This window comes from Carcharodon carcharias, chromosome 4 (genome assembly GCF_017639515.1).
Source record: "Carcharodon carcharias isolate sCarCar2 chromosome 4, sCarCar2.pri, whole genome shotgun sequence".
Classification (NCBI taxonomy): Eukaryota; Metazoa; Chordata; class Chondrichthyes; order Lamniformes; family Lamnidae; genus Carcharodon; species Carcharodon carcharias.
This window is the reverse complement of record NC_054470.1, coordinates 132,327,374-132,345,567: the sequence shown is the minus strand read 5'-3', so window position 1 is coordinate 132,345,567 and position 18,194 is coordinate 132,327,374. Positions and strand designations below refer to the sequence as shown.

At 42.8% G+C, this 18,194-nt stretch overlaps 1 protein-coding gene across 3 annotated transcripts in view; it reads right to left on the bottom strand.

The window, feature by feature from the left end:
• Nucleotides 1-18,194, bottom strand: part of chd1 (chromodomain helicase DNA binding protein 1) — a 203,795-nt gene that overhangs the window by 39,940 nt on the left and 145,661 nt on the right. For all 3 annotated transcript variants that reach the window (XM_041185542.1, XM_041185544.1, XM_041185545.1), the window contains 2 exons: nucleotides 6,407-6,503; nucleotides 716-811 (listed from right to left, as the gene is read on the bottom strand). In XM_041185542.1, coding sequence (XP_041041476.1) covers nucleotides 716-811; nucleotides 6,407-6,503 — 193 coding nt within the window. The remainder of the gene's footprint in view (nucleotides 1-715; nucleotides 812-6,406; nucleotides 6,504-18,194) is intronic.

Genomic DNA, 18,194 nt, shown 5'->3' with positions numbered 1-18,194 from the left:
AATGGCCTATTCCTGCTCCTATTTTTTGTTTCTATGTAGCGGGAATGAGATTAAATGGATAGTTCTTTCATGGAGCTTCTAACTGTGCCATGGGCCTAAATGGCTGATTCTAAAGCTTGCGAATGGTTAATACCTTTGCATGTAATATACTACATTTAAAAAAAAACCATGAACATTAAGCGCTCTCAATACTTAGAATGACAGTAGTTTAAGGAATTAACCAGGCTCCCTCCTAACCAACCCACCCTGATGCTAACGCACATCAAGACTACTTTTACGAGAGCAATATCAATGTTCTATGAAACAATTCAAGAAAACAGTTTTAAAGATTTTACTTTTGCTCTGTCTTCCACTCTTCCCACTGCTCATGTTATATGTATGATAATCCATGCTTTAACTTTTCAATTCAATTTTTAAGTATTTTTTCATGTGCCCCTGGAATTTCAAGGTCCATTCTGGAACCTGTCAAAAATTAAGTTGCTTAAAAACCAGGTCCAAAAGCCAGTTTTGTAGCTAGTCAAGGTTTGTCATACTGCTGATTGACTTGGCCTTCAAACTGGAACAATAGCAATATGGATGATCTCATTGATCTGATTGATGAGTTACCTTATCAATAGCCCAGCAGCACGGGTGCTTAGTAACTTTTAAACAATATAGTGGGCTGGGCACAGGTTAGCAGATCCCACTGAATGCAGCACCAAATACTTTCCAGTACCTTGAATTGGGACAGTAGCTCCTCTCCCACAGTGGTAGGCCCAGGTTCATTCTCTCGAGTTTCAGCACGACAAAGGATTTCATCAATATCCATTTCCTAGAAACATAATTTACATTTTTAAATATAAATATAGCTACACTGTTAGTAAATCATCAATTCTGTTTTTTTTAAGTTCATCACAGTCTGCTTTCAAACTATGTCAAAACACTTCATATTAGTTTTTGTTTTATGCCTTTACAGGCAGCCTTAGGAAGCAAAAATGCAGTAAAAAAGAGCAAAAAGATGTTTTAAAGTAGACTGGAAGTACTGGAAAGAAACCAAGTATTTGTCTTGTGAAATTTCCCACATGCTTCTAATTAATTTTTCTCTCCAAAAACTGAAATCTTAGTTTGAAACATTATGAACCTACATTTTCCCCTATTTGGTATCACCATTAGAGTTGTGATGGGGTGGGACATTTTGCCTGTTCTACTGTTCTCAGTGACACGCACTGGGTGTGGAGGAAGAGAAGGAAGAAAGGGAGAACAGAGAAACAGACGTCACTGCTGAAGTTAATGCCGGGGGCAACCAAGAATCAGTAAAAGAAAATCTATTTTTTTCTGGCAGGCAGGATGCATAGTTGTAAATTGTCTCGAAGTTCAGCTGTAAGGTACAGCACCCTCAGCTTTTCAGTGGCATCCATGAAAGTGCAGCTAATCCAAATTCTGATGAGGGAGGGAGGGTTTGGTTGGGACACAGGACAGCCAAGATACTGCCAGAGGACAATGACAAGAAGTGGAAGTACATCTCATAGGCCCCGTGCCACAGTGTTCATCAGGTAAGAGTTCATTTGTTACACCCTCAAGAATGTCCTGCATTAAACATATTTGTCACTTATAACCACCTTCCTCTCACTGTGATAAAGGCCTTCAAGAGCTTGGCATGGCTGTCCTGAAGAACTTGTGTGGTGCTTTACACCCATTAGCTCCATCTGCATACGATCCTTAACTTACAGCATTATATGCAACTTCCACATTAAAGTTTAACATAGCATCTGTAAACTTATTTCAAGTACTTGTCAATACCCTATTACTGTCCACATATTGATATCTAGAATGCATTTTTCTTCAAGGAGAAAATAGCCCAAAATAGCAGAGAAGTGATGATAAAAAGTGGTGGACCACCCAACCACCAGTCTCATGGGGCAGAAGCACTGAAGCTCCTTGAAAAGGCAGATAGAAGAGGCCAGTCAAATACAATTCCTGGTGACAATGAAGCTTACGGGAACTGCACCACAGATGCAGACCACAGTGCAACTAAGGAAGTCTTGGACCCATCTGTCTATGAACACTAACTTAATGAAAAACACTTGCTGGAATCATCATGGATAAAAAGCAAGTCATCAACCAAAAAACAAACTTATGGTAACATTTGTAAATAAGTCCAAACTACACTAAGGATTGTGTGCAACTCCTGGTGCAGCATGAAGGCAGATGAACTGCAACACTCTGCTGACCAGAAGAATTTCTGTAATATGTAGTATATGGTACATAATCTAGTGACTCCACCACTACTATGTGTACTGATGAAATCATTTCTCTCAGCCAAAAATCAAATCCTGAAAAAATTAGACTATTTCTAAAATCTTCTAAATCAGTTATCAGTAGTTATGCCATTGATCAGCTGCCTCAACAGAATATAGAGTGGCTGTAAAAAGCTATTTAGTTGCCCTCAAATGGGAAGGAATCTGATTTTGATGCCATCCCTGCTGAGACTAAGCTGGTGGTGACTACCTAGTCAAGCACCTCAACAAACTATTACAATCTATGTGGAACTCAAGGAAGATCCCCTAAGAATTCAAGAGTCCATCTCTATGAGGGAAAGGGAAATTGTTTTATCTATGGTAATCACTAGGGAATTTTTTACTTGTCATTGCTGGAAAGATACTTGCAATTCTGATGCCTAATTCAACACATTGCTGAAAAAATCCTCCCAGACAAAGAGAGTTCAAAAATGCACAGCTGATGTGATCTTCGCAGGCAGGCAGCTCTAAAAAAAATCTGAAGAGCAAAATGTAAATTTTGACAGCGTCTTAGTTGACCTGACAAAGGAATTTGACACTGGCAGTAAGAGGTCTTTGAAAAATCTTCAACAAATTTGTCCAGAGAAATAGATTGAAGTGGTCAAACTGGCTGGAGAAGACAATTGCATCTCCTTCCTCTCTAAAAAAAAAATAGGGTTAAGCAAAGATATGGCCTGGCACCATCACTCTTCCCCATTTTATTTGCTGCTATGCTTTTTGAGGCTTTCAGCGATTCTGAAATTTAGGGAAGGTCGGTAGCCCTTCAACTTTGGAAGATTACAAGCTAAAACAAAGATGCCTCAAAAGTTTCTTGCTTGCGAAGTGCTCTCATGTCCAACTCCCAGGATGATATGCAAACAATCATTAACCATTTTGCAATAGCTTGTCAGCAATTTGGCATAGCTATCAGCTTTAAAAGGATGCTCATATTCCACTAACCAGCCTTAAGCCAAGTTGAATTCCAGCTATCATCATTGTGGGTGATCACATGCTCCAGGATATCGACAGATTTAGCCACTTGGGCAGCACCATGCCCAGAGAAGACAATATCAACACAGAAGCATCTTGCAGAATCATCAAAGTCCACTGAGTTTTTGACAATTTCAGTGAGTGGCTCTGGGACAAGAGAGGCAGCAACCTGCAGGCCATGCTTAAAGTCTACAGAGCTCTCATTCAGTCAACATGGCTTTATGCCTGTGAAACTTGGTCAACATATCCAAATCACATTAGGAAAGTTCAACCTCAACCAAGCTGCCTGAGACGACGAATGAAGACTAGATGGCGCATCAAGATCCCTGACACTTAAGTTCTTAAACAAGGCTTGCAAGCCAGCTTGAACGCTCCAATCATGAAGACACAGTTAAGCTGGTCGGGTCACGTGGTGTGAATGCTTGATGAATAATTCCTGATCTTTTGTGGTGAACTGACAATGAGAATTGCAGTTGGATGGCAAAGGAGATATGAAGATTGCTTAAAAGTCACTCAAACAGTGCAACATAGGCATTCAGAAGTAGAAACAACTTGCTCAATGTGTGATGAGAAACCATCCTTAAAAGCACATCTTACAATGAGAGCTGTTACAGTTCTGATGCTGAATGTAAATTCAAGCTGAGGAAATCTCACTTGAAAAATCAAGAACTCCAACCTGTCGGATACGGGTTCACTGCTGGTGTTCACTCTGTGGATACATTTCAAGCAGAAATTGTTCTCAACAGTCATCAAAGAGCTCCCTTGCGACAATATGGTGATAGATATTGTGGTCAGTGGTGAAGCAATGGTGCTCACTACTATCCTTAAAGAAAGCTTCACACAAAGATTTAGTAATTTCTATTATGTGGAATTTCGGCTTTCCAGATATCAGTCTGAATCAAGCTCCAACACAGCAGTAATGGCATCAAGCAAGATAAACAACCAATCACGGTGAAGTATTCTCACAAACAGTAAATCAGGAAGTAAGAGCCACAGAATCTCAGCGAAAGCTCTCGGTTTCACAACCATTATTACTGCAAAATCTGGACCATGTTATTTTGGCTGCTGTCTTCAATGTTGAAGGATCAAAACAAACTCCTGATCTCAAGAAATTTGAATTTTTCTTTATTCATTCATGGGATGTGGGATTTGCTGGATAGGCCAGCATTTATTGCCCATTCCGAAATGCTCTTCAGGTGGTGATGGTGAGCTGGCTTCTTGAACCGCTGCAATGCCCACAATGCTGTTAGGGAGGGAGTTCCAGGATTTTGACCCAGCAATAGTGAAGGAATGGTGATATAGTTCCAGGTCAGGATGATGAGTAACTTGGAGGGGAGCCCCTTGTGCCTGCTGCCTTTGTCCTTCCAGATGGTAGAGGTCGTGGGTTTGGAAGGCGCTGTCTAAGGAGCCTAGTTGAGTTCCTGCAGTGCATCTTGTAGATGGTACACACTGCTGCTACTGTGCCTCGGTGGTGGTTACTTTCCACTTGTCAGCCCAAGCCTGGATATTGCCCAGGTCTTGCTGCATTTGGACATGGACTGCTTCAGTATCTGAGGAGTTGTGAATGGTGCTGAACATTGTGCAATCATCAGTGAACATCCCCATTTCTGACCTGATGATGGAAGGAAGGTCACTGATGAAGCAGCTGGAGATGGTTGGGCCTAGGACACTACCCTGAGGAACTCCTGCAGTGATGTCATGGAACTGAGATGACTGACCTCCAACAACCATCTTCCTTTGAGCTAGGTAAGACCACAACCAGCCATGATTTCCTCCTGATTCCCATTTATTCCAGTTTTGCTGGAGCACTTGATGCCATACTCAGTCAAGTGCTGCTTTGATGTCAAGGTCAGTTACTCTCACCTCACCTCTTGAGTTCAGTTCTTTTGCTCATATTTGAGCCAAGGCTGTAATAAGGTCAGCAGCTGAGTGGTGCTGGAGGAACCCAGTGCTTGATAGCACTGTTGATGTCCCCTTCCATCCCATTACTGAATGGGGCAGTAATTGGCCGGAGTGGATTTGTCCTGCTTTGTGTGTACAGGACATAGCTGGGCAATTTTCCACACTGCCGAGTAGATGCCAGTATCGTAGCTGTACTGGAACAACTTGGATAGGGGCACGGCAAGTTCTGGAGCACAAGTCTTCAGTACTATTGCCGGAATCTTGTCAGGGTCCATTGCCTTTGCACTTTTCGGTGTCTTCAGCCATTTCTTGATATCATATGGAATGAATCGAATTGGCTGAAGACTGGCATCTGTGAAGTTGGGGACCTCAGGAGGAGGCCGAGATGAATCATCTGCTTCGCACTTCTGGCTGAATTTGGTTGCAAATGCTTCAGCCTTACCTTTTGCACTGATGTGCTGGGATCCCCCAGGCCTCCTCGTATAGTGAATTGTTTAATTGTCCAACCTCATTCACGACTGGATGTGGCAGGGCTGCAGAGCTGAGATCTGATCAGTTAGCTTTGGGATCGCTTAGCTCTCTATATCACTTTCTGCTTATGCTGTTTGGCATACAAGTCATCCTCTATGTCGTAGCTTCACCAGGCTCACACCTCATTTTTAGGTATGCCTGGCGCTGCTCCCGGCATGCCCTCCTCTTCATTGAACCAAGGTTGATCCCTTGGCTTGATGGTAATGGTAGAGTGGGGGTTATGCTGGGCAATGTGGTTACAGATTGCAGTTGAGTACAATCCTGCTGCTGCTGATGGCCCACAGCGCCTCACAGATGCCCAGTCTTGAGTTGCTAGATCTGTTCATAAACTGTCCCATTTAGCACGATGATAGTGTCACACAACACAATGAAGGGTAACCTCAAAGTGAAGCCGGGACTTTGTCTCCACAAAGATTGTGCGGTGGTCACTCTTACCGATACTGTCATAGACAGATGCATTTGTGGCAGGCAGATTGTTATGTTTTCCCCTCTTGTTGTTTCTCTTACCAACCAATGGTTATCGTTAGATTTTTAATTCCAGATTCTTTATTGAATTTGAATTTCACCATCTGCCATGATGGGGTTCGAACCTGGGTACCCTGGGTCACTGGATTACTAGTCCAGTGACAATTCTCCCTCACTTGGAGTACCCTGAACAGACCGACTAGGATAGACTCAAAATTTTCAAGAAAGACTCTACATGAGGTCAACCCTTGTGGTTTAGTTACCTGTGGTTCTTGTTCCTCTCCTTCAGGTTCTTTGAAGAGTTCCTCAGCTCCAAACTTCAGGATAGCTGCCAGCTCTTCTTTATTAAAAGGAGTAGAACTGAAATCAGAAGAGATAATATGGATAAGATGCAAATTCTTGACCGCAATCCGACAAATTAGCACAATGAATAGATTTGAAAATGAATTGAAATTCTGGGACACAACCTGCAACACTTATCTCTGCAGTTGAGTTCCACGGATACAATGATTCTTAAATTTTTTGCTGCATATATAAAGATGACAGTGGATTAAAATTTCAAATTAGTCATTTATAGTGGATTGATTTTTTAAAATCCATTCTTGGGATGTGAGCATCATGAACAAAGCCAGCATTTACTGCCCACCCCTAACTGCCCCTGGGAAGGTGGTGGTGAACCGTAGTCCAGATGGTGTAGGTATACCCACAGTGCTGTTAGGGAGGGATTCTCAGGATTTTGACCTAGCAACAGTGAGGAAACAGCAATAAAGTTCCAAATCAGGATGGCAAGTGGCTTGGAGAGGCACTAATAGGTGGTGGTGGTGTTCCAATGCATCTGCTGCCCTGGTAGAGGCCACGGATTGGGAAGGTGCTGTTGAAGTAGCCTTGGCAAGTTGCTGCAGTTTATCTATCTTATAGTTGGAGCACACTGCTGCCAATGTGCGTCAGTGGTGTAAGGAGTGAATGTTTAAGGATAGGGTGTCAATCAAACAGGCTGCTCTAACTTAGATGGTGTTGAGCCTGAATGTTGGAGCTGCACTCATCCAGGCAGTGGAGAGTTTCCATCACACTCCTGACTTGAGCCTTGTAGATGGTGGACAGGCTTTGGGGAGTTAGGAGATGAGTTACTCACTGCAGGATTCCAACCTCTGACCTGCTCTTATAGCCACAGTATTTATATGGCTGGTCCAGGCCAGTTTCTCATTAATGACAATCCCCAGAATGTTGATGGTATTCAGCAGTTGTTGTTGCAATTATTGTATGAAATTTTGATTTGTGAAACACTTTACCATTTTTATAGGACAATGGGTTGAGAGAACAAAAAATTACACTAAGGTAAAACATCCTGAAATTAACTTTACTTGTACCACGAATCTGTGAGCATCCTACTAATGTAAACATATTAAAATCGGAACAACATATATTCCTCCTGTTTTCAATAAAAAACACTGAAGATCAAAAGGTATTTTTTTTCAATGGTGAGCTTTTAAATTTCTCTCTCTGGCCAAGAAAATACAACTCCATATGGACAGCCTGCGTTCAAACACATCCACATATGAAGAGCAATTACCAGATAGCAGAGGTTATTCCAACACTGCATATATTCTCTCAGTTTAACAGAAGGAAAGCTGGACTTCAAAGTTCCTTGTCTCGATGCATTGAAAGAAAACTTTAAATGGAATATTAAAGTTTAACCAAAGCAGAACACCGTAGAGCACTCTTTTAAATGGATTATGTCTAGAAGCTGCAGACAACATTAGCAATATTGTTACTAAGGTTTCAGAAGGTAATGGTGGGTGCATAAAATCTTCATGCTGTGCCAAATTAAGCTGTGGAAAACATCCAGCAGTGCAATTATAAAAGCCTGGGCTCTTGAAAGCACTTTTGAACTACATGAACTACAGTCAAGAAGCTATATGACTCTCTGTGGTCAGCAATGGTGGGAGCAATTTGACAGTTTAAAAGTATCATTCAAAATTAAAACGCATTGGCTTAAGTGAAATTATTCCTATACTGAATTGGTGCCTGAATCTGTGCAGGACTGGCAAAATACTTTAAATAAATATCAATAAGGGATTTTCAACACAATTGAGTTTACAAAGCTCCTCGGTCACTGTAACAAGGATAATAAAACCTCAGTTCTAGCCAAACACTAATTCTCTGAATATTTTGTGACAATTCTATTCTGCAGAATTATGCTTTGCATTGAAACATATTACAAATCATTATAAACATAAATTATTATGGATATAATAGTGGTAATGCTAGTGGACTAATAAATCAAAGACATGATTAAATCCGGATTTAAATTGAGTTAAATAAATTAGAGTAAACTGCTCATCTTAGTAATGATCATGAGACTGTCAAATCGTCATAAAAACCTTACTGGTTCACTAATGCCTGAGGAAACACATCTTCTTACCTAGTCTGTCCTATATGTGACTTTAGGCCCACAGCAATGGGTTTGGCTCTAACTGCCCTCTAAAATGGTGTAGCAAGTGGTCATGATCCACTTCTCAAGAGCAATTAGGCATGGGCAAAAAGTAGTGGCCTTGCCAGCAACACCCACATCCCGTGAATGAATAAATTTAAAACAAAATTCTGTTTTTACACACATATATACAGATCTGTGTTTCACAATTACTGTAGAACATAGTCTAAGCAATAATCTAACTGGGTGATTTTTAACTGCCAGTAAACTGTTGCACTCTGACTCAAACACAAAAAAATTATGGCGGGGATGTTGGGGCAACTTAACAATTTCAATGACGCTCAAGGGCCACCTAGCGAAATTTTTTGGTGAGCTTATGAATAGGTGAGCACTATGTCTGCCTGAGTATATAAGTTGGGGTCTCACACCAGTTGTAGGACTTTGTTTGCACTTTTCAGGAACAAGTCTGCAGAGCATGCACTGTACGTGCTCTTCACATTTGTACCAAATTGCTAAGTACTCCTTCAAGGGATCACTGGAGGCTGCTCAAAAATAGACTTAAGAAACTTTATATTTTTATTTATGCACGACACAAGAGGAGATGATCCTATTTTGCACAGATAAAAATACTCTGTCCCACTGCCTGCCTAAGCAAGATTCCTCCTGGGATTGCTACTCTCTTGTGGCCTAACAGCCAGGCAGCACGTTTCCACCCTCCCATAGCTGATAAGCAGCAGCAGGATTCTCATTCGGTGCCAACTATTCTTTAGTGACATTTAAATAAAGACCAAACCGAATGCCAGCTTTCAACAGTGTGACCACTCTGCTGACTTTGCAGCTGTTTCGGGCAGAAACCAAAGGTCACTCCAGTGAATCAGCAATTCATGAAATTGAGAAACATTTTAAGTGGAGCATAGCATTTATTCAGTACCAGGAGTCTAAATGCATCAATCAAACATGGGCAAGGAAACTGCCTGCTGATTATTACCTTCTGCCTTCCCTCGGCTAATGACCATAAGACCGTAAGACATAGGAGCAGAAATTAGGCCATTCGGCCCACCGAGTCTGCTCCGCCATTCAATCATGGCTGATAAGTTTCTCAACCCCATTCTCCCGCCTTCTCCCCATAACCTTTGATCCCTTTACCAATCAAGAACCTATCTTTCTCGGTCTTAAATACACTCAATGACCTGGCCTCCATAGCCTTCTGTGGCAATGAATTCCATAGATTCACCACTCTCTGGCTAAAGAAGTTTCTCCTCATCTCTGTTCTAAAAGGTCTTCCCTTTACTCTGAGGCTGTGCCCTCGGGTGCTAGTCTCTCCTACTAATGGAAACATCTTCCCCACGTCCACTCCATCCAGGCCTTTCAGTATTCTGTAAGTTTCAATCAGATCCCCCCTCATCCTTCTAAACTCCATCGAACATAGACCCAGAGTCCTCAAACGTTCCTCGTATGTTAAGCCTTTCATTCCTGGGATCATTCGCGTGAACCTCCTCTGGACCCTCTCCAGGGCCAGCAGATCCTTCTTGAGATACAGGGCCCAAAATTGCTCACAATATTCTAAATGTGGTCTGACCAGAGCCTTATAAAGCCTCAGCAGCACATCCTTGCTTTTATATTCTAGTTCTCTCAAAATAAATGCCAACATTGCATTTGCCTTCCTAACTACCACGTCAACCTGCAAGTTAACCTTAAGAGAATCCTGGACGAGAACTCCCAAGTCCCTTTGCACTATAGATTTCTGAATTCTCTCCCCATTTAGAAAATAGTCTATGCCTCTATTCTTCCTACCAAAGTGCATGACCTCACACTTCCCCACGTTGTATTCCATCTGCCACTTCTTTGCCCAGTGACTGAAGCCCCCCCACACCGGGATGTTGATAGTGGGGGATTCAGTGATGTTAATGTCACAGAGTATCAAGGGGTGATGGTTAGATTCTCGCTTCTTGGAGATGGTTACTACCTGGCACTTGTGTGGTGCTAATGTTACTTGCCACTTGTCAGCCCAAGCCTGAAATTGCCCAGGCCTTGCAGGCATTTGGACATGGACTGCTTCAGTGTCTGAGGAGCCATAAATGGTGCTGAACATTGTGCAATCAGCAGTGCACATCCCCACTTCTGACTTTATGATGGAAGGAAGGTCACTGATGAAGCAGCTGATGATGGTTGGGCCTAGGACATCACCCTGAGGAACTCCTGCAGTGATGTCCTGGAACTGAGATGACTGATCTCCAACAATCATAACCATCTTCCTTTATGTTTGGTATGACTCTAACCAGCAGTTTTTTCCCCCCCACTTCTTATTGACCCCAGTTTTGCTAGAGCTCCCTGATGCCACACTCCATCAAATGCTGCCTTGATGTCAAGGCCAGTCACTTTCACCTCAGCTCTCGAGTTCAGCTCTTTTGTCTGTATATAAACAAAAGCTGTAATGAGGTAAGGAGCTGAGTGACCCTGGCAGGACCCAAACTGAGCGTCAGTGAAGAGGTTATTGCTAAACAAGTGCTGCTTGATAGCATTGTTGATGAGCCCTTCCATCACTTTACTGATGATGGACAGCAGACTGATGGGGCAGTAATTGGCCAGGTTGGATTTGTCCTGCTTTTTTGTGTACAGGGCATACCTGGACAATTTTCCACATTGTCGATGCCAGTGTTGTAGCTATACTGCAGCAGCTTGGCTAGGGGCATGGCAGCTTCTGAAGCAAAAGTCTTCAGAACTATTTTTGAAATATTGTTAGGGCCCACAGCCTTTGTACCAGTACCTTCAATCATTTTTTGATATCACATGGAGTGAATCAAATTGGCTAAAAAGACTGGTCTCTGTGATGCTGAGGGCCTCAGGAGGAAACCAAGATGGATCATCCAGTCAGCACTTCTGACTGAAGATTGTTACAAATGCTTCAGCCTTATACTTTGCACTGATGTGCTGGGCTCCACCATCATTGAGGATGGGGATATTTGTGAGTTATTTAATTGTCTACCACCATTCATGACTAGATGTGGCAGGACTGCAGAGCTTAGATTTGATCCATTGGTTGTGGAATCGCTTAGCTCTGTCTATCGCTAGCTGCTTATGCCGTTTGGCATGCAATTGATTCTGTGTTGTAGCTTCACCAGGTTGATGCCTCATTTTTAGGTATGCCTGGTGCTGCTCCTGGCATACCCTCCTCCCCATTCTTCATTCAACCAGATTGATTCCCTGGCTGGGTGGCAATGGTAGAGTGGGGGATATGCCGGGCCATGCAGATTGTGGTTGAGTGCAATTCTGCTGCTGCTGATGGCCCACAGTACCTCATGGTTGCCCAGTCTTGAATTGTTAGATGTATTCGAAACTTTTCCCATTTAGCATTGTGATAGTGCCATACAACACAATGGAGGGTATCTTCAATATGAAGGCAGGACTTTGGCTCCAGATGGGCTGTGCAGTGGTCACTCCTACCGATACCGTCATGGGCAGATGCATCTGCGGCAAGCAGGTTGGTGAGGATGAGGTCAAGTATGCTTTTCCCCCTTGTTGGTTCTCTCAACACCTGCAGCAGACCCAGTCTAGCAGCTATGTCCTTTAGCACTCAGTCAGCTTGGTCTGTAGTGATGCTACCAAGCCACTCTTGGTGATGGACACTGAAGTCTCCTACCCAGAGTACATTATGCACTCTGATTACCATGTGTGCAGCTGCCCCCCACCCCCACTCTTGCCACCCTCTGTTTCCTTAAGTGGTGTTCAACAAAGAGTATTGATTCATCAGCTGAGGGGTGGGGGTGGGGGGCAGCTTCACACATGGTAATCAGAGGTTTCCTTGCCCATGTTTGACCTGATGCCATGAGACTTCATGGGGTCCGGAATTGATGTTGAGGAATCCCAGGGCAACCCTCCTGACTATATACCACTGTGGCCACCTCTGCTGGGTCTGTTCTGCCGTTGGGACCAGACATCCCAGGGAAGGTGCTGTCTGGGATAATGTCTGTAAGGTATGAGTCTGAGAATATGACTATGTCAAGCTGTTTTTGACTAGTCTGTGAGTGAGCTCTCCCAATTGTGGCACAAGCCCCCAGATGTTTGTAAGGAGGGCTTTGCTGAGTTGACAGGGCTGAGTTTGCCATTGTCATTTCTGGTGCCTAGGTCGATGCTGGATGGTCTGGTCAGTTTCATTCCTTACTGAATTGTTTTTAGCGGTTTCATGCAACTGAGTGGCTTGCTAGGCCATTTCAGAGGGCAGTTAAAAATCAACCACACTGCTGTGGGTCTGGAGTCACACGTAGGCCACACCAAGAAAGAATGGAAGATTTCCGTCCCTCAACGACTTTCGTGAATCAGATGGGAGATGGGTTTTTCTGACAATCGACACGGTTTCTGCTGTGGTGAGATACGAACCCGGGTGACTATCTCCCCCAGAGCATTATCCTGGGTCTTGGGATTATTCTCGTGACAATATCACTACGCCACCATCTTATCCACACTCTGTAGAGAAATCCAAGCAGTCCCATTCACCCGCTGAAACTCCATAGTCTTGCAAGTTTATTTCCCTCAAGTGCCTAACCAACTTCCTTTTTAAATAATTGGTCAACTCTGTTTCCAAAGCCTCGGAGGTAGGGAGTTCCAGGTCACTACCATTCGCTGCATAAAAAGGTTTTCTGTGTTCTTTGTAGGGTTTTGTGTCCCCTCAGGCCTTTGCCTCTACAGGTTTCATATGAAATCTCAGTGCTTTTTTTAAATTTATTCTTTCATGGGTTGTGGTAGCTGTTGGCAAGGCTTTTGTTGTCCATCCTCAATTGCCCTTGAGAAATGAATGTCTTGCTAGGCATTGGAGAGTGCAGGTAAGTGTCAACCACATTGCTGTGTGTCTAGCGGCACATTTAGGCTGGACCAGGAAGGATGGCAGATTTCCTTCCTTAAAAGGTCATTAGTGAACCGGACGGGTCTTTATGACAATCAATGATCGTTTCATGGTCACCATTACTCAGACTAGTTTCAATTCCAGGGGTATTAATTGAATTTAAATTCTACCAGCTGCTGCATGGGATCGGAACCTACTTTATAGGCCTCTGGATTATTAGTCCAGTGACATTATCACTACACCACTGTCTCACCCAATGCTGCCTTCCCAAATAAGCCTTTGCCATTTTGGTTGGTCACAAGCCATTAATCGGTGGGTATGTTTGACCTCTTCAGTGATGCTTTAAGGACATCCCTAAAGCATTTCTGCTATCCTCCTGGGAGCCTCCTACTACGACCAAGTTCTGAGAACAGCAGTTGCTCCAGGAGTCTTGTGTCTGGTATACGAATAACATGTCACACTCAGCGGAGCTGGTTTTGAGTGTTTAACTCCTTGATGCCGGGGAAGTTGGCTTGGGAAAGGATGTTGCAATTGGAGCAACTTTCTTGCCACCAGAATATGACGATCTTGCAAGGCACCGCTGGTGGTAGTTCTCCAGTGCTGCAGGTTATCCAAATCTCCAACACATGTAGGAGTGCGGGGATCACTGCTGCTTGGTGAACCATTTCCTTGGTCTCAGGTTTGAGATCCTGGATCCTCAAATACAGTTGTCCTCAGTCGGCCGAGGGCTGAGCTGGCACATTTAAGGCGATGGTGAATTTTGCCAACCATTTCTGCCTTCTGGGAGAGGAGGCTCCCAGATACTCTCAACGTGTCTTGTCACCTTCAAAGGTACTGCTCCTCCCCATTCTTCTGTAAAAATGCATCATCTCACATTTCACTGTAATAAATTTCATCTGCCACTTGTCTGCCCATTGCATCTTGCACTGATTGGTATTATCCTCACTGTCTGCCACACCTTCAAGTTTGACATCACTGGCAAATTTTGAAATTTTACCCCATATTCTGATATCCAAGTCATTCAGATACATCAATAAAAGCAGTGGTTCTAGCACCGAACCCTTGGGAAACATCAATGTCTACTATCCTCTACTCTGAAAAGCCACGAAACACCGTAACTCACTGTTTTCTGTTCTTCAGCCAATTTTTCTTCCAATTTGACATTAACCCTCATGTGTCTCAATTTTGTTAACCAGGCTTTTGTGGTACTTGCACTTTGTCAAACACCTTCTTAAAATCCATACAGACAACATCCACTGCATTTGCTTCAGATTTCTCAGTTACATGATCAAAAAATTCAATGGGATTTATCAAGCGTGATCTACATTTTACAAATCTGTACTGGCTTCTTAATTAACTCAAACCTCTCCAAGTGTCTGTTGAACTTTTCTCTGATTATTGTTTCTAAATCCTCACCCACCACTGATGTTAAATTGATCGGCCTAAGAGGAAGGTCCTTACAACCTTTCTTGAACAAGAGTGCTATATTTGCCACTCTCCAATCCTTTGGCACTGCATCTAGGGAAGACTGGAAGATTATGGCAAACCGTTCTGCTATCTCAGGTCCCAGTTCCTTTAGCAACCTCAGAGACAAGCCATCAGGACAAGGCAAATTATCCACTCTATCAGCTCATTCCAGTACAGCCTGCCTATCAATTTTCACCTCATCCATTACACCACTATCATCTCCGCTTCTACTGATATTTTGTAAGCACCCACTTCCTTAGTGAACACTGATACAAAGTACTCTTAAGTATATTAGTCTTCCCTTGCATCTTTAAGCATACATCACCCTCTGTCCTCAATAGGCCCATTCTGCCACTTACTACCTACTTAGGAACATGTGAACAGGAGAGGGCCATTCAGCCCATCAAGCCTGCTCCACCATTCAATACAATCATAGCTGATTGAACACTTCAATGTCTTTTACCCATATTATTCCCATAAACCTTTATGTTGTTAATCAGAAATCTATCAATCTCTACATTAAACATACTCAATGACTGAGCTTCCACTGCCCTCTGGGGGACAGAATTCCAAAGATTCACAACCCTCTGAGTAAAGAAATTTCTCATCTCGGTCCTAAGCAGCTTCCCCCTTATTTTGAAATTGTGTCCCCTGGTTCTAGACTCCCCTACCAGGGGAAACATCTTAACTGCATCTAGCCTGTCTATTCCTTTAAGTATTTTGTAGGTTTCAATGAGATCACTTTTCATTCTTCGAAATTCTAGAGAATACAGGCCCGGTTTCCCCAATCTCTCTTCATAAGACATTCCCATTATCCCCGGAACAACACCAGTGAACCTTCGTTGCACTCCCTCTATGGCAATAATATCCTTTCTGAAGTAAGGGCACCAAAACTGCACACAGTACTCCACATGCAGTCTAACCAAGCTTCTATACAATTGAAGCAAGACTTCACTACTCCTGTACGTAAATCCTCTTGTGATAAAGGCTAACATTCCATTAGCCTTCCAAATTGCCTGCTGCACCTGTATGTTAGTTTTCAGTGGCTTACAGACCAGGTCCCTTTGTAAATCTAAACTTTCTAATCTCTTACCATTTAGGAAATGCTCTGCACATCTGACCCTTCTACCAAAGCCGTTCACAAGTCTACTGACTTCTGTGGGACCGTAAAACCCCACCGGCATAAAATTCTGCCCCTCATTACAGCCTTGGTCCGAACATTTACACGAGAGTTGAATTCCAGAGGTGAGGTGAGAGTGACTGTCCTTGCCATCAAGATGGCATTTGACTGTGTTGCATCAAGGAGCACCAGTAAAATTAAAGTTAATGGGAATTGGGAGATAGCTCTCCACTGGTTGGAGTCATCCTTAGCACAAAGGAAGATGTTTGTGGTTGCTGCAGGCCAATCATCTCAGCCATAACATATCGCTGCAGGTGTGCCTCAAGGTCTAACCATCTTCACTTACTTCATCAGTGACTTTCCTTCCATCATAAGGTTAGCAGTGGGGATGTGTGGTATGACTGCACAGCATTCAGTACCATGCGCAACTCCTCAGATACTAAAGCAGCCTTTCCCCACACATAGAAAGACCTGGGCAATATTCAGGCTTGTCTGATAAGTGCCAAGCAACATTTGTGCCACACAAGTGCTTGGCATTTACCACCCTTATTTAAGGAGGGATAAACTTGAATTGGAGGTAGTTCAGAGAAGATTCACTAGATTGATTCCTGGGATGAGGGGTTTGTCTTATGAGGAAAGCTTGAGCAGGTTGGCTTATACTCATTAGAGTTTAGGAGAATAAAAGGTGATCTTACTGAAACATAAGATTCTGAGGTGGGTTGACAAGGTAGATGCTAAGAGGATGTTCTCCCAGGGGGGAAATCTAGAACCAGGGGCACAGTTTCAGAATAACAGACAGAGTTTAATCACCTCCTCTCGGCATTCACCAATATTATCATCACCAAATCCCAACAACATTCTGGAGGTCACCATTTACCAGAAACTTAACTGGGGCAGCCCCATAAAAAATATGGCCAAAAAAGTAAGTCAGAAGCTAGCTATAAAAAGAGAATAGCCAAAGTAGACTTTGGTCCCTGAGAGGATGAGACTGGGGCATTAATAATGGGGAACAAAGAAATGGCAGAAACTTTGAACAAGTATTTTGTATCTGTCTTCATGTTAGAAAATACTAGAAATATCCCAAGAACAGTAGAAAATCAAGGGCCAAAAGTGAGATTGTAAGTTAAAATAACCACTATCACTGGTTATAATCTTCCAAAATTCCCTAGATTCGGGATAGGCCCCTGCGGATCGGAAAATCACAAATGTAATGCCCCCATTCAGGAAAGTAAATAGTTAGAAAACAGGAAACTATAGGCCAGTTAGTTGAGTGTCTGTCATGGCAAAAATGTGGATTCCATTTTCAAGGATTTAGTAGCAGGGCATTTAGTTAAGTCATTATACAATTAAGCAAAGTCAACGTGGTTTTATGAAAAGGAAATCATGTTTGACAATTTGTTTTATTCTTTCATGGGACGTGGGCATCTCTGGCTAGGCTAGCATTTATGCTCATTCCTAATTAGTGGTGGGCGGCCCTCTTGAACCGCTGCAATCCATGTGGTGTAGGTACACCCACAGTGCTGTTAGGGATTTGTTGGAGTTCTTTGAGGATTTAACTAACATGGTGGATAAAGGGGAAACAGCAGATGTAGTGTACTTGGGCTTCCAAAAAGGCATTTGATAAGATGCTACCTGAAAGGTTACTACAACAGATAAGATTTCATGGTGTTGGGGGTAATACATTATCATTAATAGAATTATAGCTCAGCTTTCCACTCAGGTTTTAGTGATCTCACACAGTCACAAAGTCCTTCAAACTCTGACTTCCTCACAAAGCAGTTCATCTCCCATCCTTCCAGTAGCTAGTCTGATCCCCTATTCTGTTTCGGTTTTAGTTAGTCTGCCTCAAAAACTAGAAATCAAACTTAAAGACACAAATTCCCTCACAAATTTCACCACATAAATTGTAGATGCTCAGAGCAGTTAGTGTTGTCCACCTTCTCAGGAACTATTAGGATGGACAATAAATGCTGGCCTTGTCAGGGACTCTTACATTCTGTGGATCAACAAATTATAAAAACCATATCCAAACTGACTGCTGCACTTTAACAATCCCAAATATATATTAAACAAGCAAAAGAATGCCTAAACATATTTGATTCTCTTAGTCTGCACCTTCCCTTCCTAATGTGGCATGTACTTGCTGCAAGTCTGGGTTTTCATTTGGTTTGTTTGGGCCTCTCAACTTTTGCC